General features: G+C 41.4%; 2 protein-coding genes across 8 annotated transcripts in view; one reads left to right on the top strand and one right to left on the bottom strand.

Moving 5' to 3' along the window:
* ESYT3 (extended synaptotagmin 3) overlaps positions 1–13,754 on the top strand; it is a 31,035-nt gene extending 17,281 nt beyond the window's left edge. The window contains exons 9-23 of the mRNA XM_066323351.1: positions 214–387; positions 923–1,005; positions 1,408–1,456; positions 2,082–2,171; positions 3,033–3,095; positions 3,190–3,258; positions 4,493–4,558; positions 5,868–5,954; positions 6,812–6,961; positions 7,488–7,924; positions 8,951–9,040; positions 9,561–9,692; positions 11,116–11,221; positions 11,785–11,834; positions 12,715–13,754. Coding sequence (XP_066179448.1) covers positions 214–387; positions 923–1,005; positions 1,408–1,456; positions 2,082–2,171; positions 3,033–3,095; positions 3,190–3,258; positions 4,493–4,558; positions 5,868–5,954; positions 6,812–6,961; positions 7,488–7,924; positions 8,951–9,040; positions 9,561–9,692; positions 11,116–11,221; positions 11,785–11,834; positions 12,715–12,751 — 1,683 coding nt within the window. The 3' untranslated portion in view covers positions 12,752–13,754. The remainder of the gene's footprint in view (positions 1–213; positions 388–922; positions 1,006–1,407; positions 1,457–2,081; positions 2,172–3,032; positions 3,096–3,189; positions 3,259–4,492; positions 4,559–5,867; positions 5,955–6,811; positions 6,962–7,487; positions 7,925–8,950; positions 9,041–9,560; positions 9,693–11,115; positions 11,222–11,784; positions 11,835–12,714) is intronic.
* The window catches only part of CEP70 (centrosomal protein 70), a 77,957-nt gene that overhangs the window by 52,856 nt on the left and 583 nt on the right, over positions 1–24,518 (bottom strand). Inside the window, exons 2-15 of one of the 7 annotated variants that reach the window (XM_066323108.1) lie at positions 24,400–24,496; positions 24,115–24,238; positions 23,606–23,786; positions 23,129–23,298; positions 21,236–21,335; positions 20,776–20,864; positions 20,347–20,424; positions 19,118–19,220; positions 18,333–18,503; positions 17,601–17,747; positions 16,905–17,073; positions 15,555–15,669; positions 14,547–14,626; positions 13,982–14,195 (exon numbers count right to left, since the gene is read on the bottom strand). In XM_066323108.1, the coding sequence (XP_066179205.1) occupies positions 14,128–14,195; positions 14,547–14,626; positions 15,555–15,669; positions 16,905–17,073; positions 17,601–17,747; positions 18,333–18,503; positions 19,118–19,220; positions 20,347–20,424; positions 20,776–20,864; positions 21,236–21,335; positions 23,129–23,298; positions 23,606–23,786; positions 24,115–24,238; positions 24,400–24,496 (1,692 nt within the window). In that variant the 3' untranslated portion in view covers positions 13,982–14,127. Of the gene's footprint in view, positions 1–13,981; positions 14,196–14,546; positions 14,627–15,554; positions 15,670–16,904; positions 17,074–17,600; positions 17,748–18,332; positions 18,504–19,117; positions 19,221–20,342; positions 20,425–20,775; positions 20,865–21,235; positions 21,336–21,887; positions 22,058–23,124; positions 23,299–23,605; positions 23,787–24,114; positions 24,239–24,399; positions 24,497–24,518 lie in introns of those variants that run through there. The other 6 variants (XM_066323109.1, XM_066323110.1, XM_066323111.1 and 3 more) reach the window with 6 other exon arrangements.

Raw genomic sequence — 24,518 nt, 5'->3', positions numbered from 1 at the left:
TTAAGGGGGATTTTTTTCCCCTCTAGGTAAATGGTGGAAAAAGTGTTTTATTACAGCTGTCACTGGAAATGTACCGCATCAAACTACATGTCTTTGCAGAACTGTCATGGTGACTACCCTTGCTGCCTGAAATAAGCAGTTTAAGGAGGCAGCATATTACAATTACCCAAAGATAACATTTTCATAACCAATTCTGTATCTTATTTTACCCAGGGAGTAATACGGGTTCATCTGTTAGAAGCTGAAAACCTTGTCCAGAAAGACAATTTCCTTGGTGCCATCAGGGGGAAGTCTGATCCGTACGCTCTCCTCCGCGTTGGCACCGTGCAGTATCGCAGCAAGACAGTGTCCAGAGACCTTAATCCCATTTGGAATGAGACATTTGAGGTACTGAAGCTTTTGATCTTTCCATCTGTAGAATACACAGCCATTCATTCACATCCCAGTGCTTGCAGGACCTTCTCTTAGCTGACTGCACTGGGGCAGGTGGACTTCCTTGTTTCTTGGTTGAGGCATTTGTGTCCCTTAACCAAGTTCAAATTTACATTGTAAACTTGAAATGTCATTCAGGTTGATGTGATTTACATGTGTGGGTTTTTGGAGGAGGTGCAAAGAACTATTTTAAATATCATTCAATGCATCAGTCAGTGCAGCTGCAGGCCACCCTAGCATTGGTTCCTCCCTGTTTATTAGGGATACCAGTTTGAGGGGTTTAACTTGTTGCTCAAAAACAAGCAAACAATGTGAAATATTTTCACCTATAACCAATTGTATTTGTTATGCATTTAACCATAAGAAAGAACAGGGAATGTCCTTGATGTGTTATACAGCTCTTAAGTGTCGTGTTCTTCTCCATGACCTGAGCCTGAATATGTAGATGTGAATGCTTTTTATTTTTAATCAATACTTCTTTCTCCTCCAGTTTGTTGTTCATGAAGTGCCTGGTCAGGACTTAGAGGTGGATTTGTACGATGAAGATCCAGATAAAGATGACTTTATGGGCAGGTAAATTAGCAAAAGCTTTGGTCAGAGTCCAGTAGCCTCTGCTGTGGGACACCTGAATTATTCATACTGGAAATTTAATACTGTTGAAAGTGATTCTTTTTGCCCAGATATTTATACCACATAACTAGTTCCTAGTGCAACTAATGTTGAACAAGATTACACTGCTGCAGGGAATCTGGGAAGCCATTAAAAATGATAGTTACTTGAGATTTGCTTTAAGTTTATTTTAGTTTTGGAAATATTTGAAGGGGAAGACTTCAGGAGTATAAGTGCATTCCTGCACACACATATACAGGTAATGTGGAGAAGTTGCTATTTGGAAGAGACTTGAGAGTGAGCTTTTTTGGTTGTTCATGCTGTATGCCTCAATATACATTGAAATATTTGCTTTTTGCCTTTCAGCTTGCTGATAGGCCTAGTGGATGTAATGAATGACAAAACTGTTGATGAGGTAAAGATCACAGCTTATTTCTAAATGTGGCCTGCATGCACCCATTTGTGCTGCTCCTCTGCTACTATGCTGTTTCTTTGTACTTAAAGCTTCCTTGCACTCTTTCTTGCACTAGTGTTTTCACAAAAAGATAATACCCAAGTAGCCATTAGGATAATTTTTACCACCAGGCTGGTAACCCCAGAGAGCCCTGAGGTTATGCTGAGCTAGCAGTGAGGTATCTTGCTGATACCTTGTGTCCCATGTGTACCAAATGTTTTGTACAAAGCTGCAGATAAAGTTTGGTGAAGCAGCCTGTTTGCTGAGGGAAGAAATTATCTGACGTTACTGTGGTTCATCCTGGAACCCAGCACTCTACAAACAATGCCAGGGTGCCTGTGTTACGCTGCTGCTGGTTGGAAATATCCACATGCTTTGCCTGTTTAGGGGCGTCTTATTTTTATTTTCTTCTGCCTCGTACCGAAGTAGATGGGCATGCTACAATCTAAGTGTCAAAAATGCAAGCTAAGGTGCTCAGAGTAAAATTTATGTTGTCTATTGTGTGTAAGCCTCAGAGTCTGCAAGACATATATAAAAGCTACTCTGCTCCTCAGTTCTCAAGTTGCTCCTTGTTATCTCTCTTTAGTGGTTTCCCTTAAGTAAGACAACAAGTGGACACTTGCATTTAAAACTGGAGTGGCTTTCACTAGTAAACGACCAAGAAAAGTTACATGAGGTGAGTGTATTTGCTTAAAGGATTCAGGTACTCTGATCCCTGTCCAGGCATCAACAAAGGAGTGTGTAAAATTAGAAACCCCAGGCAAACTCACAGGAGTTTATTTTTGTCTGGCAAAGTTTTGATGTGATTCCCTCCCTGCCACTCCTGCAGAGGAAGGGCATTTGCTTGCCCCAGGCCTCTTGGTAATTCAGAAATAACTCAAATCTGGCAGCTCTTTTTGCTTGAATTAGCAAACCTTTGTTTGACTCACTACAAAGTGGCTTCTCAGGGGTTCTTTTCTTTCACAATTTTTCTCCTCCCTCTTCATCTAGGATTTGTGTAGGACCCTGGACCCCTGAAATAATCTGTACTAGTCACAGGCAAATACCCAGCACTGGTGCTTGGTAGGGTCATGTTTCCAAATGGTGTGGTGTTTGTCCAGCAGGATTGCTTGGATAATGCCCATCTCTCAAAGAGGCTGTTTTGTCATAACCAAGCAAAACCATCTGAGTTCCACTGAAGTGAATAAAATTGTTCCCAGGCTTGGTTCTGCTGACACTGGATTCATGTCGATGTATGTGGCTGAACATGTTTTTAGGTGTCTTGCTGCACTGGGGAACCCAACCAGTTCTGCATTGAGAGATTGACAAATATTAAAGGCAATGAATTGGAAAGAGTTACACATCTTACTGGTCTGGTTAGAACTGTCATGCTGTGCTGACTTTGACTTCTCTATATTGCAAGTTTTAAGAGAAAGGCAGAGAGCTGCTTAGGCTTCAGAAGCTGCCCTTGGAATTTTGCTATGTTTTGCGTTGTCCTTGGTGGGTGATCATGACTACTTTATGTTTTGGTTTGTTTTATCTTTCCCTGCCTTTACAGGATAAGAAGGGTCTGTCTACAGCAATTCTGATTGTCTACTTGGACAGTGCCTTCAACCTCCCTGTAAGTACAAACCCCATGCAGCAGCCTTCACTCCTAACCTCCTTTTTCTAAAGACAACCAATTAATTGTTTTAACTTCTCTTTCACCAATTCAGAAAAACCACTTTGAGTATTCGAATGGTGAATGTGGAGCAAAGAAGATCAAAAATAACAAGTACCTCAAGGTAAAATTTATATTGTTCTCCCATTCTTGCAAAACAATGTTCTGGATTATGTGTTCTCATAGGAACTGAAATTAGTGATGGTTAAAAAGAGATAATCTCTCCACTGTCAGAATCTAAGTAAGCAGGGGTTCAAAACACTGATTGAAAGCCCACCCCAGTGAAAGTCTAGGAGGCCAAAGTGGGAATGCAACATGGAAACGTTTGATTGTGTGTGTGGCTGTCTGTCTTTCTTACGTAAAAGAGAGCCTCCAGACATCAGACTAAGTCATAATATCCTTCCTGCTGCTGCTGTTCTTTCTTCCCTTGCTGAGCTGTTCCAGTTTGATACTGAGCTGGGAGGAATATGCTCATTTGTGGTAACTTTCCTGTCCACTGGAGACCTGGCCACCAGATTCCTCCCCCCCCTTGGCTTTAGAGGGATTCAGAGGCCTCTCTGTCATTCATACCTTATCTCTCATAGCTTCTGTTTGTTTTTTCCCCAAATACTGCATTTTAATACTGTGATGTAAATGGTAGGTATAGGGAAGAATGTCCTTCTCCCTTCTTTCTTGAACAGGCTACTCACAAGTGCAGCTCTGAGCTATGGAATAAGCTTCCCATTCTCTCCAAGTAGCTCCTCTCCTAAATATCACCTTTACAATTTAGATGAGTTACCAGCACTGTGATACACATCACATTCAATAATCCTTAATTCTGGACCTCACAGTGTGCACTTTGCATGTAGTGTTGTTCCAAGACCAGATCTTCAGCATTAGCTTCTATAGCATTAGGGCAAAGAGGTGCTAGAGGTTCAGTATTGTTGCTTCCAGACAGGAATAGTTATTTGATGCCAAAGACTCACTTCCAGCTGCTTTGGAGCGAGTCCTGAGCCTTGGAAACCAGTTCTGAGAGTCCTGGTTCAGTCAGGAAAGATCAAGATTTCCCACTGAGCTTTCAGCTCTCTTCTCTGTTTCCTCTCAGCTTCTGACAAATTTTTAACTCCTCATTTGTTGAAACCTAAATACGTAAAACTTAGGCTTAAATGTGCATCCTTGATGGTGGAGGGTGACTGCTGTGTTATGGCTGGAGGCTTTCCTGTGTGCTACACTCCTCAGATGTCCCCCATCCAGAAAGAACTGTCAGTTTTCCAGCACCTTATTTCAAGTAAGAGGAGTGGTTTGATATTGCTTCCTGAGAACTATAAATTTCTTAATTTTTTTCTGCCTTGTTCTTTCTTCCTTGTATTAAATGACAGAAGATGGAAAGAGAACCCTCCTCCTTTGTCCTGCTCACAGTTGGGAACAAGACTCAGAAGAGTAAGGTGAGGCTGTTTAATTCTTCTGCTTTCATTAGATACTTTCCATCTTCTGAATGACTGTCTCCAAGTATCCCCTAGGAGGGGAAGGACTCCTTGTGAAGCTGAAGTGAAGAGCTGTAGCTGGAGTGACAGCTGCAGAGCCTAGGAATGGAACCACTGAGTTGTGGTGGTGGAGGGTGTCTGATCAGCTGCTGTACACATTGTGTAGTTCCATGCCTGTGTCCAAGAGTTCATGTTGGAACACTCTGGTTCTATAAATCCCCAATCCAGCTCATGATTTCTCAGAGCAGGGTCTCATTTACATCAAGCTGGCCTTTATTCCTTTTGCAGAGTTTCCTGGCTCCTGTGTATCACAGTTTGACTGTTTGGTGGGGTTGTTTTTAAACCCAGACAAGATGGATCTGCATCACCTCCACTTCACTTTCAGTTCATTTTTTATTATTTAAAAACTACTTTCGCCTCATGAGTATGAGCAACAGCTGAGCTCTGCCCTCCCAGTAGCTGCCATGTTCACTGTCCTGCAGCTGGATGTGGATGAGCCCCTTGTTCTTTTGGACTCCCAGCAAATGGGAATTAATCCTCTTGGCTGCACATGAGCTGACAGGACTGGCACCTATTCTCCTTTGTTTCTTCCACCTGCTCCACCCAAAAATTTGGTTCTGCTTGCATTTTTACCTTTTGTGGCTTTCCCTTTCCCTACCACATCACCTGCCTCTCCTAAGCTAGGTCAGGCTTCCAGGCTTTCCCTGCTCCTTTCCACTTGCTGCCAGCACTCGTGGCCTGGCAGGGACAGCTGGTTTACAGAGCAGCCACAGTCCCCGTGGGTGCTTTCCATGCCCTTTCATCTTTGAAGTGGATGGTGCTGAAGCTGTGCCCTCCTACTCTTCCCACGAGTTCTACACCCCTGAAACTGCCCCTCCAGCTTTCCTGCCCTTCCCTGTCAGCTCACTGCAGCTTTGGGAACTGGCTTGGAGTGCTGCAGGCTGGGTGCAGCACTCTGTCTCTCCCTGGGTGGGAAGGTGGGAGGGAGGGAGCGGTGCCTTGCTGCAGGTGAGGCAGGCTGCTGGTCCAGGCAGCGCTGGTGGGGCCAACTGCAGCTCACCAGACTTGTTCTTTGGTGTTTCCACACCCCAAAGAACTTTTTCTGGTTTTGCCAGAGAGACTTTGCTTCCATATGCTTCTGACCTGGAATTTCCACTCCCTATACAGCTGAGGTGTAGCATCGCTGAGGGTCACCATGACCCTCTCTGGTGATCAGTGTCATGGATTCTTTGCTTCCCAGAGACTAAGATAATGTGTGTTCTTGTTGCAGACCTGCAATTTCAGCAAAGATCCCACGTGGGGCCAGGCTTTCACCTTCTTTGTCCACAGCGCTCATTCGCAGTCACTCCACATTGAGGTGAGAGAAAAGCCTTTCCTTTGAAGACCAACTGCACATCTGTAGGGAGAAACCTCTTCTATGGAGCTCAGTGCTGGTTGTTTCTCTGTGGGTTTGTCACATACTGGGCTCCTCCTACTGAAAGGTGGAAGAAGCACCTGTTGCACAGACAGTTCTGTATTAGGTGGTGGTGGTATCTACCTTTTTTGCCATGTACTTTTTTCTAGCATCATGTAATGTGCAGTATCTTAGTTCAAATTGTGGGATGTTTCTGGCTGCGAAGTGCAAAGGACGTTTCACACAGGTCTGTATGTAGTAAAGCCATCAATATTTTGCTGTAAGAAATTCCAGCCTTCATGATTCTCAACTAGAGCCCTACCTCTTCACTTCTGTTCTGGCTCATTAAGCAACCCTGTCTCTCATTAGCAGCATTGCAGCCACAGCCAGTTCTGTTGCTGGTCATTTGGATACAGAAAGGAATTGAACTTGGAAGGTGTATTGAGGTTAAATAGACTAAACAAACTATTACCTAAGATACGTGTAAAGATTTAGACCAGTTGCTATCTCCATCTCAGCTGCTTCGGGCATTGTCCCCAAAGCAAGCAAGGAAAGTCAAGTAAATCTCAGGGCATGTTTTTTCTGCTAAAGCATTTCTTTCTCTGCATAGTTAGAGATGGGATTTTTACTCCAAAGGTACTAACTTGTTACAATCCTGAAGTAATGGCATCACCCATTCGGATGTAACCACACTGAAGCAAATAAGCTAATTTTAGTTTCTATCTTAAAATACATTCTTGCTTTGCTGTTCCCAGTGGTATGCTTCCCAGTTTTCCAGCTAATAAAAACTTCTGAAACTTCTGTTTTCTTCCATCCCTCAGATAAAAGACAAGGAGCGGGATAGTGCCCTGGGAACTTCAGTGGTATGTCTCTCCCACTTACTTAAGGACCCAAACATGACTCTGGATCAGAGATTCCAGCTGGATCATTCCAGCTCAGACAGCTTCATTAAGATGAAACTTGTATTGCGGGTAAGTTGTTCTTTCCCATATTTACTTGGTTTCCCCTTCCAGAAGCACCTAGTTGTAACCAGGCAAAAGAGATGAAAGGTGGGTGTGGAGAAAAGCAGCTTTGTTTCACAGCTGAGTAGAAAGTAGAAGTGTGACAAGGTATTTAAGTGAAATTAGGAGTGTATGGTGGAGTCGAGAGGTATCCCTGGGGCTTCCTAAAACTTAGTGCAGTGCCATGACTGAAAATTTTCTCCCAACAATAAAGAGTTGGACTGAGAAAATCTAAGCTGGGGAGATCAGCACTGATGCTTAGGAGTTGTTTCCTCACCGTGTTTTGGATCAGTGCTTAGACACTGCTGAGTACAAACACAATAGGATTTGTGAGAGAACACCACAGTGAATCCCAGGGGCCCCTTTCATCTCTAATGGAAGAATCTTACTGTTACAATTTTGTGGTGAAATTTCCTCCTGAGTGGTAATGCCACCAAATGACATTCACCCCAGTGCTATGGGAGCAGCACTCACTGTCTTCCCTTGTGACTTTTAGGCATTGAAAGTTGAAGAACCTGATCCACAAAGAGTCAAGGCTGGTGTCAATGCCTCGAAGCCAGGTCCTGTGTGTGCCACGGAGAAGGCTGGAAACCAGCAGAAGTTTTCCTCTCCACCACAAGTCTCAAAAGTACCTCCCATGAGCAAAGACTCTGCAGCACTTGAATCTCTACCAAAAAAAGACAGTGGAGAAGAGCTGGATGCTAAAGACAGTTCAGGAGCCCCTATACCATGTGAAATTGTGTCTAGCCTTGATGAAGCAGAGGGCAAACAAAATCCAGAGCATGGCCCACCATCGGTGTTGCCCAGTGGAGCAGCAGCCATGCCCACACTGCCTGTCCTGCAGGAAATGAGGGTGGCACCCAGCGTCACTTCACTGGGGTCCCTGCCTTCTTCCTGCTTTGAATTAAGTAGCAGCAACCTGGACGTTCATAAGTAGGTCTTCTTCCAGCTGAATTGTTCTTCTCTTGGGAAAGTTTAGGTATTACTGTTGCATAGAGGTGAATTCAAGGCTGCTAAGTCATTTGCAGTCTTGGGTCTCAAGTCACCTTACAAAGAATTGACTCAAGTATTCCAGCCAACAGCAAAGTAAATCACAGGGCCCTGTCAGAGCAGGTATAAAGGGAAAGCATTCACTCTATGGCTCTCTTAAGAGTGTTTCATGTGTTGGCTTTATATTGTTGAAGAGCTTCTCAACACTCGTTTAGCAACAGGATATTGGAAGTCAGAACATCCCACTTCTGTAATAACTTAAATGCTTGATAGGCACCTCTGGCTGCTTAAAGCTCTGATTGTGTTTATCCAGCACATTTTAAGGCTGATAATGCTGTGAACAAAGTTTTTGTGGATACGTATGCTTGTGTGTGTCCTTCCCACAGTGCTCAGTGTGAGGCTGCTCTGTCAGGCAGGATGGAGAGAAGGATTTGTCCCTCCTGGGGCACAGAATGGAGCTTGTGGAATCCTTAATCAACAGAAGTTACAAAGATCTACCTCACTTAAGAGAGCATCAGAGTAGTTACAAACCTGAACATCAAACTCAGCTCCAGATGCAATTTGGTGAATTGGTGACTGGTGAATTCTCTAGCTCTGAACAGGGCTTAATTTACAAACTATTTTAAACCAATGTTTCGGATTTTAAGCCACTTAAATAACATGCAGAATAAAATATGAAAAAGGTTCCATTTTGCATATGGAGACATTCCTGAGGGAATGTGTAACATGCTAACCTTTACTTTGCTGCTCCATCCACAGTGGACCATGTAGGGGCTTTTTTGGCAATTTGTGTTGTGGGACTGAAATCAGGGACAGGGTTTCTGTGGAACCTCTGTGGTCCAGCTGCTTCCTAGGCAGCAAACCTTAGGATGCCAGGAAGAAGGATGGTGCCCTGAAAGCTGATTTTAGTCTGCTTGTGGGCTGTTCAATGGCTGTATTTAAAAGCCTTGACTGTGCAATGTCTTGCAGTGGGACTGAGATGCCTCTGGGGGAGATCCAGCTGACGGTGCGTTACGCTTCCATTCGGCAGAGCCTCGTCGTGCTGGTCAACGGCTGCAGGTAATGCCAGTGATGGCTCACAGAGGGAAGAGCTCTCTGAGCTGTGTCAGTCATCCAGCAAAGCTGGAGCAGAGCCACGTGCAGCAGGAGATGCCTTAGCACTGGCTGGTTTCCAACTGTGCAGCCTCTCTGTGCTCAGCTCGGATCAGTGCCAGCAGCAGGGCAGAGAGAGATCCCAGCAAGTTGTGCTCCCTACAGCAGAGATACTTCAACTGTCATCCACCCAAAATTTCCTCTGAACAGCACTGACAACGGGTGTGTGTCTTGGGGTGCTGGGATAGGCATCATGATAAGGATTGATACCTATGAGTGAATATGTAATTGTTAATTTAGGAGTCCAAGTAAGTGGCCACATCCTCAGGAGTAAAAATTTTAACTAAACAACTTTGAAGTTTTATTTACCTGTGTTCCAACTCCTGAAATGAACATTTTTGGCCTGTGAAGAGTTGGTCTGATTCCAAGAGAGCCAAGATATTAAAGCACAATGGGAGAACCTGCTTGTCTGTATTTCTTTTAACAGAAACTTGGTACCCTCTTCCAACCGTGGAGTCGATCCATATGTTCGTATATACCTGCTTCCAGACAGAAGATGGACAAGCAGGAAGAAAACTTCTGTTAAGAAAAAAACTCTGAACCCCCAATACGATGAGAAGTAAGAACATGTAAATTATGATTATGTTTGGAATAGCTATGATGTCTGTGTAATGACAGGGCTTCCTAAGGTGTGCTGCTGTAGCTCCTAAGGACTATCTCGTGAACATTTGCAGATTTTCTGAAACAAGTGGCACTTGGACTGTGATTTATAAGTACTCAGGGATGGCCTTGCTCTGCCTGTGGTGTTCAGTCCCCATGTCACCTTCTTCCCTGCCCCTTCCCTGCCTCCAGGCTGCATTTGCTTCTTTGCAAACTGACATTCTCCTATGGTGTTTAACTCCCTGCCTCTGCCCATTCAGGTACTCCCAGAGCCTACTGCTCTGTTCACACTGCTTTGCCTGATGATTATTCTGACATCTTTCCAAGGTCCAAGGCAGAAGTACAGAGTCTTTTGAGACTGGACCATTCTTTGGGCACACAGGTGGATGTTGCCATCAAGGCCTGGTGGGAGCAGGGTAAAATGCCCCCACTTCTTTGCTGACAGTGTCAGCTCTGCCACTGAAATGGAATGTGTTTTGCATAAACCCAAACACAGTGATGCTTAGAAACAGAGCTCTTTTGAGAGATGGTTTTAATCCCATAATTAGAGGAAGGTACACATGAAAATATGTGAATATTGTGCCATCCTGGGTGGCTTGTATTTTTCCTCTGTTGTGCCCTTTCTGTGTAAGTCAGAAATGGAGAAAAGATTTTGAAACATTCCTTCTTAACAATCAAAACACCAAAGCTGAAGATTCTGCTTATGTCTATTCTCAAATAACTCCACTTTAGTGACATCCCAGCAGCTGGGAACAGCATCTCTTTTTCCTCATCCTCAGTACTGACATATCCTGTGCATCCTCAATTCAGGTTAATGCTTAGTTCCAAAACACGTTACCTGTTTCACAGCTCTGACTTGAGGAAAAGCTATTCAGGTGGGCAGAACTGGAGTGATTTAGCATGGACAAAACTCACTTGACATTAACCATGTGGGCCAGAGGCTTGAGTCAGAGCCATTAAGAATTTAATTGCCACAAGTTTCAGCCTTTGTCTGTTCTTGGTGTGGTGTAAGGCTGCTCTGTGAACTTGCAGGGTTGGCTCATGATTATTTCCTCTTGAGTAATGAACATTGCATGGAAAACATGCTGATCTTCCATGGAGGAGGGAAAATTATGTTAAATGGCATTTCATAATGGATGCACATTTTTCTCCTTCCCCCTGGCATGGTGGACAGTCTGAACACAGTGTTGTCATCTTTCATGAGGAAGAGGTTTCCTGCAATGTGAATAAAACCTCACTCTAGAATTGCCTTTTCTGTGTGTTCCTTCCCTCTTAAAAGTCCTGGCCATTGATGCTGTACTCTGTCACTATATTCTGCCCACTGGTGATCACAGGATTTTACTTTTTGCCTTAAGTCTCTTCTTTATAAACTTCATTTCAAGGTTCGAATTTTTTGAATCTTTGGAAAATGTCAAGAAAAGGACACTGGACATTGCAGTGAAAAACAACAGGCCGTTCATTTCACAGGAGAGGAAGGAGCTGGGGAAAGTAAGTTTAAATCTCCACTACAGATATAAACAAGCTGAACACTATGGGCTATTCCTGATATCCTGAAATGTGGCTCCAGTAGCTGATTCTCAGCGATAGGACTGGCAATCTGGAAGCAGCTTTTTTTCTGCCAGATTTTCATTTGAAATGAGGCTGTATCTATGTGGGAGCTGCATGGTCTCATTTCAGAAGGGTGCTCCTGCAGTAAGCCCTGGTGCTGCCCGTGTGGGGAACGGCTCCAAAAGCACAAACATGGAGCTGAGAAAGGCGTGGGACTAAACCCCACAGCCTGCCAACAGTGCTTTGAGCTTTTTGTGAACAACTTTGATTCTGTGAAAAGTAAACTGCAGTTGCTTCTTTGGTGACAGATACATTTCCAAGTAGTTCTAAAGGAAACTGAGCTGGTTCATGCCTGCACCAGAATGTGGGAAGCTCCATTTTTCCTCAAGCGTGAGCTGCAGCCCCACAACTGGAAAGTGGGTCTGACTTGGGAGGAGTGGTAGCTTAGCTAATCAATTTATATGCTGAATAACCTACAAACAAATAAAATTTGCTTTTTAAAGGTGCGCATTGACTTGTCCCAGGAGGATTTAATAAAAGGTTTTGCACAGTGGTAAGTACTCATCTCCATACTTCCAAACCCTGCCCATTGCTTTGCTGGGAGCTTGCATGACTGCTGTGGGAGGGAGCGCAGTGTTTGGGTGAGCAAGAAGAATATCTAACCTTGCAAAGGCAGGACTAATTTGAGCTAATCTGGTAGTTCTATCTAAATTGTGTGTTAATCCATTGGCTGTGCAGTGCCTGCCCTGTGAGCTTTAATGAGATGCCTGTGTCAATTACAGTCTTCAGCATATTTTAAGTTGCCATAAAAGCCACAGGGGCACATAAGTAAAAGAATTTTGTTTATTAAAGTAACCTCGCAACAAATTTTAACCTGAATAAAGATCTTAACTAAATACTCTGATCAGCAATATGTATGTATGATAAAACTTTAATTACAAAGCATTTATAGAAACTATTATAATAAGCCACTTACAGTTTTGCCTGTACGTTCATTGTGGTTCTGAGGTTTGTATGTTCCTCGTCTGAGGCAGAGCAGAGAACCAGGCTTGGGTGTTTTTTTCACTTCTGTGTCTTTAGTTAATGGCAGGAGCTCTTCCTTCTTTCTCCTTCAGTGGAGCCTAAGGAATGTAGTGTGGGTAGTCCAGGAGATTGCCATCTGCACAGGCAGTATGCCAGTATTCCAATAGGAAAACCACATTTCCCTGGCCAGTTTATGTGTGTGTCTCAGGGCAATTATGGGAAGAGGAAAAAAGGACACGCCCAAAGTTGCTGGGGAAGAGCTGAAGTTTGAGGCCATCTCTGGAGCCTCCTTTGCTGTGCTGCCTGTGAAGCACAAGCAATAAAGCAGCCCAAGTTCTCTCTACTGTGCCAGTTAAAAGTTTTAAGAAAGTTTTCAACTACTGTAATTACTTTTTGTGACTGTCTTGCAGGTATGAGCTGACAAGGAGCAGACGCAAGAAAATCTGATTTCTTCTCATGTACATAAGTTACAAATTTTTCAACTTTATATGAATGTACATATCTCTTGTAATTAATGTGTTTTGCACAGTCATTGCAAATTTGAAGCAGGCTCCAGCTCAGGACATGCAAATTTAGTGATCCTATTCAGGGATTAGTTCTCACTGAAGTTAAACTTATTTCTCCCCACTTAGGGAATAATTCGTCCTTAAAGAATAAGTCCTTTATTTTTGCTATTTCTGGCAATTTCCCTCTCAAAGGACCTCTAAGTGTGAAACCTCTCTTAAAGAAGGGTTGTACCTGGGGATATTTTAGACTGTCGGCCAAGTGTCATTACTTTGTTTGGTAGTCTGATGGCCCTGGGAGCTTGTTCATGTTGTTTTGACATGGAAGTGGTGTACTTTTAAAAGAATACATTTTGAAACAGTATTCTTCAGCTATGGGGCTACAGAACCTGGTAAAAGAGAAACTCTAATAGCTATTTTGTTTTTGAGCTACTAAGAAGTTGGTAGCTCACCATTCAGAAGTACCTTAGCAGACTGTGGCTGCAGGTATGTAAATAATGAGCTTCCAAAAGCAGGGAGATGAATTTACCAAGATGTCATTAAGGTGTTAGTTTCTGACGCCTTAATTGGTTTTGTCCTTTGATACAGTACATTTCAAAATCTTGTAAACCTAGATTCTGTTTGAGGAACAGCAAAGTTTTGTAAACTAAGCTTTAAAAGTATTGAGGCAAAATATTTTTGGAAGCTTGGTGTACTTCTTTCTGTACAATAAACTTCTAATTGTCTTGTGTAAGAGACTTGATTTATTCTTTTCTAAAACTGACTTTTGAAATACAACAATGGTAACTTCAAACCATCACCTGAAGCAAATTTCAAGTAATTTCAAGGCCTAGATTATATTAATCCAGTCTGCCTCAGTCCATAATCAGAAGGAATACTCACTGAGTATTGTGCTCCCATCCCAAACTGATCTGGAGACACTTCAGAAAACCATGATTTGAGTATTTGTGTAAATGTGATGGCTATGGCAGTAAGGGCATCTTTACCTCATACTTACTGTGTCAGCAACATTAAAAATGGTCAGTGGTAAGAGTTTGCCTAGTGTTGTGCTGGGTTCAGTTTCCTGGACTGATACAGAGTATATACTGTTACAGGTTCTCTTCTGGGATTGAGTATACCAGTTGATAGCAGTTAAAGTTTTTCTTAAATTGACCAAGAATTAAAAAAAAAATAAAAATTAAAAAATGCAGCAAACTTTTATTTATGTTAAAAAATCTGGAGTCCTTGCTTAGGATAACAGTCCTTGGAGGTAGCTGCAATGTCATGTGCACCAACAGGTACATTCATAGGTAAGAGAAATCTTGTGCAGGGAGAGTAGAGTCACCCATAACCAGCCCCCCATTTCAGGTTTTGCACTGCAGGTAAAATATCATCCACGTTACTGATCTCTGCAACAGAAGGGAAAGCAAAAGGGGTAAGGCTTATGACTCCAGAACAGCTCTGAGTTCAACCAAAATTCTAACTTAAATAAACTCCTCAGACCTTTTAATACTTTCAGAAAAAAGCAATTTGATTTATAAGTAAGATGCCTAAGTAAATGCAAGCCCATGTTCAATGAAAATGAAGTTTTTGGTCACTTCCTGAGGAAAGCTGGAAAGGAGAGCGAGGAAAAAGGCAGCACCTTCCCTTACATCCTCCTGTTTTAGCACAAGAGGAGTAAACAAAACACTTGTTAACTGTTTAGAGTTCTATGAGGAAGTGTTGGCATAAAGATAATTGCTGTTGCAAATATTACTCACCTAGAAGACACAGCAGATCTTGAATGAGAGCTTGAAAGGGTGGAAAGAAGCACTCATGTTCTTCAAGCTTATTGATGATACTGGAATGGAAAGTGAGACATTCAGGTAAGAGGTGCAAGGACATGGCAAGTGCATCCCCTTGGCCATTTTGTTGTTCTGTGCTATGACTTTGAAAATACTACTTAATATATAAACTCATGGACACCAATGTTCTGTTCTCCAGTTCTGAACCCTGCAGCCAACAAGGGAGCTGTCACAAGGATCTCTGATTTCACTACTAATGCTAATACACATCTTTCCTTTCTCCCTCACATGGCACCAGGTAGTCTAGGGGCTGGAACATTTGTCTGTGTATGCTTAATATACTGCCTGGGGGTGGCTGGTATAACTGCCTTAGAGTGAAGCAAGAAATGCTTTATAAGCAACTGTTCTCCAGTTAAAACTGAGAAATTAGTGCAGGATGGCCGAGGGAGTGAGTATTGTTAACTCAGACTTGCTGCCTGGGCCCTTTTTAGTCTGTCTGTAAAGCACATGCTGAATGCAAGCTCTTAGGGTCTGCTGCCACCTAGATGGGGCTGTCATCTGTTGAACATACACATAGATTTGTCCGGTTTCTAAAGCATTTGTAGGCAGCTTGAGGCAAACCCTGCCTTAGCAACTAGAACACTCCATATTACATCTGAGACTTGCATCACTTTCTCCTCCCCACCCAGGTGTAGGATTTGTCTCCTGATGAAACATGTATCCCATTAAGGCTTGTTTGATCACATTATCCATGCAAACTAGAGGGTGTTTTGGAGCCTTCTAGCCTCAATTTTTCCCTCTGTCAGCTTTTTCCTTTTGACAGGATTCAAGATTTGTTTCAAGCAATAAGTAACACCTGTGCTGTCACAGCTCACTGACTTTGTAACAAACAATGAAAGTTTCTTTCAGCATCAGTTTTTGCCATTTCTCAACTACTACATTTGATGTTTGAAGAATGGTCAGCAATGGAACAGCCCCACATACCTGTGGATGTCTTGGGTGCCCAGAAGCTGCTGTACCTGCTCAGTCACGTTCTTATTAATGATGTCACACAGTTTCCCAACAGTATCCACTACCACAGTGGGTGGAGCTGAACTGTCTGTGGAAAAACAAACACCTCATGATTCTTGTAACAGTAATAACAGGGAAGTATTTCAGACACAGTTGAATTCTTGCAGGTGCACAGATTTTATTTGGTTTTTATAGATCTAGGCATACACATTCCATCGTTCACTGAAAACAGAGTGCACATGGTTAGAAATAAAGAAATGTTAGCTATGAATGGTGATTCTCTCACTAATCCTTTAGTGGCTAAAAAGATTTTGGCAGAGCTGTCTGTTCACAGCAGAGAGTTTACTAAAGTGCACCCTTTACAATGTCAGTGGAAATCAGCCAACTGAAATTATATATATAGCAAAGGGGGTTATTCATTATGTTCTTGTGACACAGCAGACACACTACAGGGATTAAGCCAATAAGGAACCTGCTTAACAAACATTTTGTTAACACCCAGAACTTGTTTTGGTACTAATTTTAACCTGGCTGTAGTGCTGTGACTGAAGGTACCAGCCTTCTTGTCCTTTTCTCCTTCAATTTCAGGAGAACTAGGCTTGGACAAGGCAATTTCTGAGCTGCAGTTACTGGGAGGAGGTGAGGCTTCCTCATCTCCCATGCTGGCTGCAGGCAGGAACACTGCTTCCCTCCTGGAGTGAGGCTCAGCAGCCCAGGAGCTTTGCTCTGGGGCTGGACATCCTACAGCCCAGCCCAGCCTTTTAACCCAGGAGCAGCAGCAGCTGCTGTTCTACAGAAGTTCCACCAGAAGGAAAATAACCAACTACACCTCTGGGTACTGACAGTTTTTGAGGTTCAACAACTCATTTTGGTTTTTAAGTTTAGCAGCATAAGATAGAACTTTCCAAGGACTGGATCAAACTACACTTGAATGAATTACTGAGCAGAAATCTACATATGAGGCTGAGTTCTCTTCCTCCTTAAACTTGTTATATCATTCTTAAGTGAAGAATGAACAACAATTATGAAGTCAGCTCACCGAAAAGAAAGATTTGTGGAAAAAATAAAAATTCTATTTCCCCTATTATTCCCTTCTTCTGCCTCCTGTTATTCCTCAGCAACTGCTAAAGGCTTACAAATAATGGGGATTTGCTATTCGAACTATCAATTGACAGGAATGTATTTTTATCTTCTCAGTGAAGAAAATGCCTAGTTAATTCATTTCTCAATAGTTCAACATTATTTTCTACGAAGGAGATCAGCTTTTCACCTCTCTCTTTTCTTTGGAATGGTGTGAACAAGCAGCAGGTGGTAAGTCTTTACCTAGTTGCAGGAGCTCATGGAGATTCCTCATGGCATTGGTCATTTCCCCCAGCTTTGTGTAAACCTCATTCATCCGTGGATAAACACCATTCAGAGAATTCACATCAAACAACTTCTGGAAGTGAGAGACTATGGCAGACAGGGTTTGCAAGGACTGTGTCTGGCTGTTCTGGAGCAAGCAGGAAGAATTCATCAGTGGTACAGCTTAACAAAGCAAGGGTGCTTTTAGCTGTTAAACGTTCTTAAAACCAGTCTGAAGAATAGGTGTTAACTTCCCTTCTGAAATCTCCGCGTTTCAAATATTTTTAAATCTGAAGACATAGTTTCAATAGCTTTGAGGCACAAACATACACCAAACTCAAAATTCTCTTTTGAAAGCCTTCTTCTCTGCTGCTGAGAGAAGCATTTATGTATTCTCAGCCCTGAGAGATGTAACAGGATAATTCCTGAGGCTACAGGGCAATGCAAATTCAGTGCTGGTCAAGTGCCTTTGATTAAAGCAGTCTTCCTCAAGGTGAATTTATCCATTATGTTAAAACAGTCTTTGACTACTGAATATCTTCAAACACGTATTTCTTAAATATTTTATTTCTTAAAGCTGCAAGGCTTTCCAATGCACCAATCTGATTACTATGTGAAAAATGCATTTAAGACTTCTACAGTAACTTGTGATTATAAATCTCTGATAAAAATTACCTTTTCCTTATGTTCTAATTCTTCCAAGATTGCATCTACTATCAGCTGGAGGTCTTCAACTCGTATAGATTCTCTGTTATCCTGTGGATCTTTAGTGTTCCAAGGCAGCAATTCCAGAGACAGTTTTCTCAAGGACCTATGCAAATCCTTTTAAAAGAAAGGAGGGAGCCAACTTACTTTAGAATCTGATTAAAGTGGTTTTTATTATATAAACAGGCATTTTTCTGTTTTTCATATGCAGTACCACTCCAGCACCGGATAGGTTACGGTTTTAATTTCATAAGTTTAAGGACAGCATGTTGCTGACATTCTTTGATTGGAAAAGAACAGAGTAAAAAGTACTATATTTGCTATATATTACAGTTTCAGTGAAATAGGAAGTATTGGTCACAAAGAGTTTGGCTTTAAACAAAACTATTTCACTTGTATTTGGATCAAAAAGTCACTGGTCAGACAAAAGGAAGGAAGAGAATGCACCATCATTAATGTGTGAAGTCCAGGCTCTAAAGCTTTAGTTTCTTCTTAGGGGCTCAGACAGTTAATAAAGTGAAATAAAAGATTTAGACAGAGAACTACTTCTGGTACATATTTCACATTACAGCAGATTATTTGTAAAATTTAACACCAAGTCAGGCAATAACAAAAGCTACACACAAAACCCCCCACAACTACACATAGGGAGGGATGGAGGAGTGGAGAGCAGATGAAAGGAAGACCAAGAAACAGAGTTACCTTTAGGGCTATGAGCTGATCTGCCCACATTTCTATAGTGAGTGGAAGGTGCTCAAATCCACAACCCTGTCCATTCTCTTTAATGTAATTTTGCACTGGCCCTTTGCTGGGCCGGAATATTGATGGAGGAGCTCTTGGGCTTTGCAAAATAGAATCAATATGTGACAAAACCTTCAACAACAAATAACAAATGTTATTGCTCAAATATGTATGATGTTTTGTAATAAAATCTCTATCACAGTCATGATTGCCTAAAATAAAGTCATAAATAGCTCTAATATTGCTATTGATAAATTTTACACATGCATTCAACATGCAATAGACTCAAAAGATTTCAACATATACTAGCTAAAAGACATGTAAAAGTAATGCAAGTATATACTTCCCTTTGAAGGGTAGTTAATTTGATCCACTTGAGGCATTGTAACTTCCATAGTTTACAGTTTGCTAAGTTTTATTGTATTTAGGCTTTTTAATTACAAGAAAAATTAAATCCATTATCGCAAAAGATCTTGAACAAATCCCCTGTCCTGAACAGACTTCAGCTAAATCATATTCACCAGCCTAGTGTCTGCTTCCTTGCTGTGTTTTCAGGTAGTTTACACTGAGATAGAACAAGAACCAGCCCACACTGACTGCCAAATCCAGAACATGACTCATCTTGCATAGAGGATTTGATAGGCATTCTTAGCCCCAAACCAGCACACTCCAGCTAAACAGAACATGGATAATGTTTCATTGTAACCCTGCTAGAAACATGCAGAACAGATACAATTTGGGTATACCTGCAAGTATTGCTGACAAGCTGCCTGCAGCTGATCCACTCCTGCAACTCTCTCAGAGTCTTTCTTTTCTTCTCTTTTTTCCCCAGTCCTGCTGTCTGAAAATCTGCACAAAAATACACATGCTGGGTCACACAAGCAGCCTTAGCAGGAGATGCTGCCTTTTAACTTGATGGAAGAACCAGGTGTGTAGCACTTAAATATCCAAAGTAAATATCCATGTTAGGATGCTGGCCAGTAGAATTCCATCAGACCCAAGTAGCACAGACTGACAATACCTAATGACAATATCATTAATTTATCTCAAGTCTCCAGGCTGAGGCTATACCAGACTGTTTGCTGATTCAGAAGGGACACCACCAGTTTTTCTGTTGCCAGAGTTCTACTATGGCTGAAGACTTAAAATCCAGAATTTTAATCTAAAAGTTCAAATTCCAAGCTCAGTTGTTATCTGCTTCTGCTGGAACATCTTTCCTAGCTTATTATACAGTTTTCTCTTCTCTTCATCTAAATGACACCTACTACATGAGAGAATAGACCGTCTAAATATACGCAAGGTGTATATTTATTTTAAAGTTTAAGTGATGTCTTTTTCAGGCTATAAATATATCTATTCTATAATAGTATAAAATATTATAATAAATAATATAAATATTATAAAACATTATAATATATATTAGAATACTATAAAACATTTAGCATTCAGTATAGACAAGGAAAAACAACTAAGTGAAATTACAGATAAAAACACTTTGTTAGTACTAGATCTTTTATATCTTCCGTGTATTTTCCTAGCAATATTTCAGGAAAAAACCCGATCAATTTCTAAGAATAATATGGCTATAACTTCAGTAGCTGCAACATTTTGCCAACTCACACTTTCACATTTATAATCCATAATGAAACCAGTAGCTTCCATTACAGCTTATGGAAGCAGCAAAAACCACAAAGGGCCCTGTACACATTGCAAGCAAAAGAACTCAAATCAAACCAAGAAAGACAAAATGAAATATAACCCCCCACACTGCTGTGCCCCCATTTGGAGACCCTGCCATCATTTCAGAAATAGAGAGCTTTAGAGGTCCAGCAGCTCTTGCTGCCCATAACCAGGCTCCAAAGAATGCTGATAAGGCACATGCTCTATAAGCTACTCTCTACGTTACAGGTTCCAAAGTAACTTTGCCTTCAGAAGTCCAGAGGATTAATGAAAGTCCTTGAAAGAATATACTTACTGGGTAGTTTTCTTTAAAGCTTTCTGTAGTTTCTTCACTTGGTGCTTGTAAAATTTTAATTCCTGTGCAGTTGGCCTGCTTGAAAGAAAAACTACCATGTTGTATGTCTTGCATGGGAAGGTAACCATAAAATTCATTTAAGCAAAAAAGTAAGAAAGATTTGCCAGTGCCAAAACATTATTTGGAAATGAAATTCTGCTACATTTCTACATGAAAATGAAATGCAATGAACAGCAAATGAAACAGCAATGAAAAGCAAACTAACCATTAGCAGCTGTTATTAACAGTGTAGGGAGAAGAGTGTGGCTGTTGCTGCCACATCTCATTTCTTTTATCAGACTTCACACTTCACTTTTACAATTGCTGGTGCTTGGTAAACCAAAGTCTACTGAAATGGCCTTACGAAGGATGATACTTATCCTTTCTCACCTTATTTCCAAATCTTTCTTGAGTTTAATATTTTCAAGCAAAAGCTGTTCCTTCTTGGCTTTTGCTTCAGTGAGTTGCTTCTGGAAAGACTGCAACATAGACTGGGTTATTTTTTATTTTGTGCTCATTTCACAATGAACAAGCTGCAACACTTTAAAATATGTACATGTCAAGAAGGGTTCCCAATTGTCTGGACAGCAAAAGAGCACAGAAGAGGAATCAGAGGATTGAGACCTAGTGCATTAGACACCAGCTGGAGCATTGTGACTAAGAAGCAGCAAACTCCCAACATTTTGCTGAATCTTTACATGAGGACAGGGAACTCTGCTCACAGAGGTTACAAGTTCAGAAGACATGACAAGAACAAGGACCAGAAGTCAAACACGTTTATGTTTCTATGTGGCTCTTGGAGGGTTACCATTGAGAGATCTGCACTGACTTATTCTTGGCAGTTCCATACCGTGAGCAGGGCTTTGTAATTAGGAGTAGCATCTAGATTTAAGAACTCTTCCTTGTTTTCTACTTCTCTCTGCACCTCATCTTCATCTTTTTTATATTGCCTATTGGGAAAAATAAATTGGCTCAGCTTACTGCAGTTCCATTAGCTCAAAAATTTAAGTTGGTTTAGTTAGCAATTATGTATGATAATAATGTTTCCATAAACTATATAAAGTAAATAGAATAGAAATTCTGCCCTAGGATCCATGCTCTAATTTCTGGGAAATCTGTTTCATATGCTAATGAAGTGTACTTATCCACAAGAAAAACTCCTGTACAAGCAAATCCCATTTTGGGTTTCTTTATAATAATCTCAAGCTATAGGAATGTCTCAGGCATCTGTTTGTTGCTTTGTGCTATGCAGACACTGGGATAGAGCTGAAAACCTTTAGTTTTGGGAGTTAATCAACTGAGCACGGCTAATGCAATAAATCTGCCTGTCAACCATGGCAAAAGAGACAGGGAAAGAAAAAAAAAAATTTATAGTTCAAGTATCTGAATACCCCAAACCTCCTAACTGTCCTGGTCTCTTGACTGAGAAGCTGCTTAGCCTGCCAGTTATTCTCTAGAAATATCCAAATTTCCATGACCATTATAACCCTTTGCTGTTTCTTACCTATTAGTGATACCTGGAGCATAGAATATTTACCACTATAAGACTTAAAAACATTAAGGGCTAAGAAAATCTTGAACAGTAGAACTACAAGGCATCAATGAGACCTACCTCAGCTCCTTTTTAATCTGACTAATTTGAGATTCATAATAATCAATTAGACAAAGGTACCTGAAGAAAGGAAAAATGTCAAATTTGAATTTCTGATATTCTCACAAAACTTATACTATGACTAACCCAGAGGAACAGGTCAGCTTACACAGCTACACTTTGGAAGTGGCTGCTCCAAACACTGGAGTTCCTCTCATACCACACAAACATGGTGACACTTTGCCAAAATGGAAAAGTAGACATGTTGAATCTGTACTTATTTAGAAATAGCAAAATATTTAAGAGAAGAAAAAAGTTAAATCTGCCCACCAGCCTCCTCCTGTTATGCCTGTGGTTACCCAGGAAGATTAACAGAGAGGCACAGTCAAAATAAGGTGACTTGAGCACTCTGAGATTGTCTGGTTTGGAGGGACAGATGAGAGAGGACAGGGAACCAAATTCAGTGATCTTTCCTCTCATACAGTGAGGGCTCAAGGAAAAAGCTGAGCACACACAATCCCCCTTAAAAGCTTTCCAGGTAAACATTGCTGGCCAGGCCTAGAAAGCCAGGTGATATCAGCACAGAAATGCAATGGCTACATGAGGCCTAGGAATTGGCAAATGTTTGATTGTAGCAGAGCTGTGGAAATCCTACTAGCAAGAGACACAGCCTTGTAATACTTTGGGAACTTACCCAAAAGTATTTGGAGGCTCACAACAAGCCTGCAGTCAGCACTTGCAAACATTACTTGCCAAAACTGAAAAGGCTCTTTTTTGGGGGGGATAAGGATGGTGTTTGTTGGGGGGGTTGTTTATTTTTAACTTACATTTTTAAATGTTAGAATCCCAGGATGAGATCATCCTAGCCAACACTGCAGCTACAGAGCAGAGTGAATCATTCCCTTCCCTTTGCTGACATCTAGTGTGAGCAATGGATGGCAATTTTTTAATTTCTGCCATGGATTTATCTGCCTTACAATTTCACAAAAGAAAATATCACTGCACTGAGGTACCTTCACAGGAATTCATATTTCATCTTGTACTCCTCGAGGTTAATTTTCTTTCACATATAAATACCAAGAAGCATTACTTTAAAATCTCTTTCTTCATTTAATGCTACAGGTGGTTCAGCAGTTGAAGAGAATCACTCACCGCTGATCCAGGAGAGACTTGGGGGCTCTTTTGCAAAACTGACAGAACATTTTGTTTTGAGTAGAAAGTCGCTGCTGCTCCTCCCTCCCAATTCTGCTCAGTGTCTTCTGCAAGCGAGCAATAATCTCTTCCTGTTCTTGCAGCCTTTCCTGCTGCCGTTGGTATTTTTCCTGTGAACAGGCAATGGGAGTGTTATTGAATTGTTCTGACCCACAAGCTGACTGTGTACAAGCCCAGACACAGCCCCAAGGAAGATGAGCACTTGGGTTTTAACCATGCTGAAGAGACAGTAGAAGAGGGATACAGATATTTTTCTAAATTATTTCCAGAAAATTCTGCATAGTTTGAAGAAACTTAGCTATAAACAGTCTACTAATCCTATGACCCAAGACTCATGTTTATTTACAGCAGAGTAAATATTTTGAGACCTTTCATAAGTCAAAAGTTTGAATCCTCAAGCAGCACTATCCGAATTACCTGTGAAGCCTGTTGCTCTTTTTGAAGTTTCTTGACTTGGTTCTGCTGCTGGCATGCTTTAGCTATTGTTTCATCTTCCAGCTGACAAATTTTGGCTTTAATGTTTTTCACCACATTTTCCAAATCATTAGCCCTTTGCTCTTGCTGAGATGCCCGACCTTGTTCCAGTCGTACCACATTTCTGAAAAAAGAAATAAATCCTTGCTTTTAAATTAAACTCATTTCACTACAGACAGTGCAGGAAGCACATGCCTGACTTTATTGTGATGACCTTTGATAACATCCCTGCGGCAGCAGGTATGGGAAATACACTGATATGAGAAGAAGCAGCAGATGAAATAATGGAAAAGCTTGAAAGGAAAAGGAACTGGGACAACATTACTGCATATGGAATAATAATCTCAGGAAAAAGGTCTCAGACATCTGCTGAGATAAGATCTCCACCAGGCTGGAGATGCACACTGATAACACTTTTACTCTGCAGGTAAATTCCTTCCACTGCATCTTACCTAAGACATTGATTTGCCTCCATAAGTCCCTGCATCACCTTCTGCTGTCGTTCAGTGTCTTCCACCAGCGTTTTTAATGCATGTCTTATTTCTTGAGAAGACTGACGGTCTAGGACAATCATATCTAGAGACACAAAACATAAGCAAAGTCACAGTGAAAGGGTTCTAACTACCAAAGAAGATTGCCTGTCTGCTGCCACTTGGAAGTGACGGCTTTGGAGATGCCTTATAAACTTAGCATTACTATTTCCAAATACAAAAAGGAGCAAAATTATATTTCCTTACCTGATGGATCTCTGCAGCTTTGGGGGCCAGCAAGACTCACAGGTTTCAATCCATGACGCATTAATACCTTGTTCAGGCTTTCCCACTCTGCCTTCTCCTGTTTCATTGGGAGAAACGGA

This window comes from Sylvia atricapilla, chromosome 7, assembly GCF_009819655.1.
Source record: "Sylvia atricapilla isolate bSylAtr1 chromosome 7, bSylAtr1.pri, whole genome shotgun sequence".
Classification (NCBI taxonomy): domain Eukaryota; kingdom Metazoa; phylum Chordata; class Aves; order Passeriformes; family Sylviidae; genus Sylvia; species Sylvia atricapilla.
The sequence above is the reverse complement of the archived record's forward strand: the minus strand, read 5'-3'. Positions and strand labels throughout refer to the sequence as shown.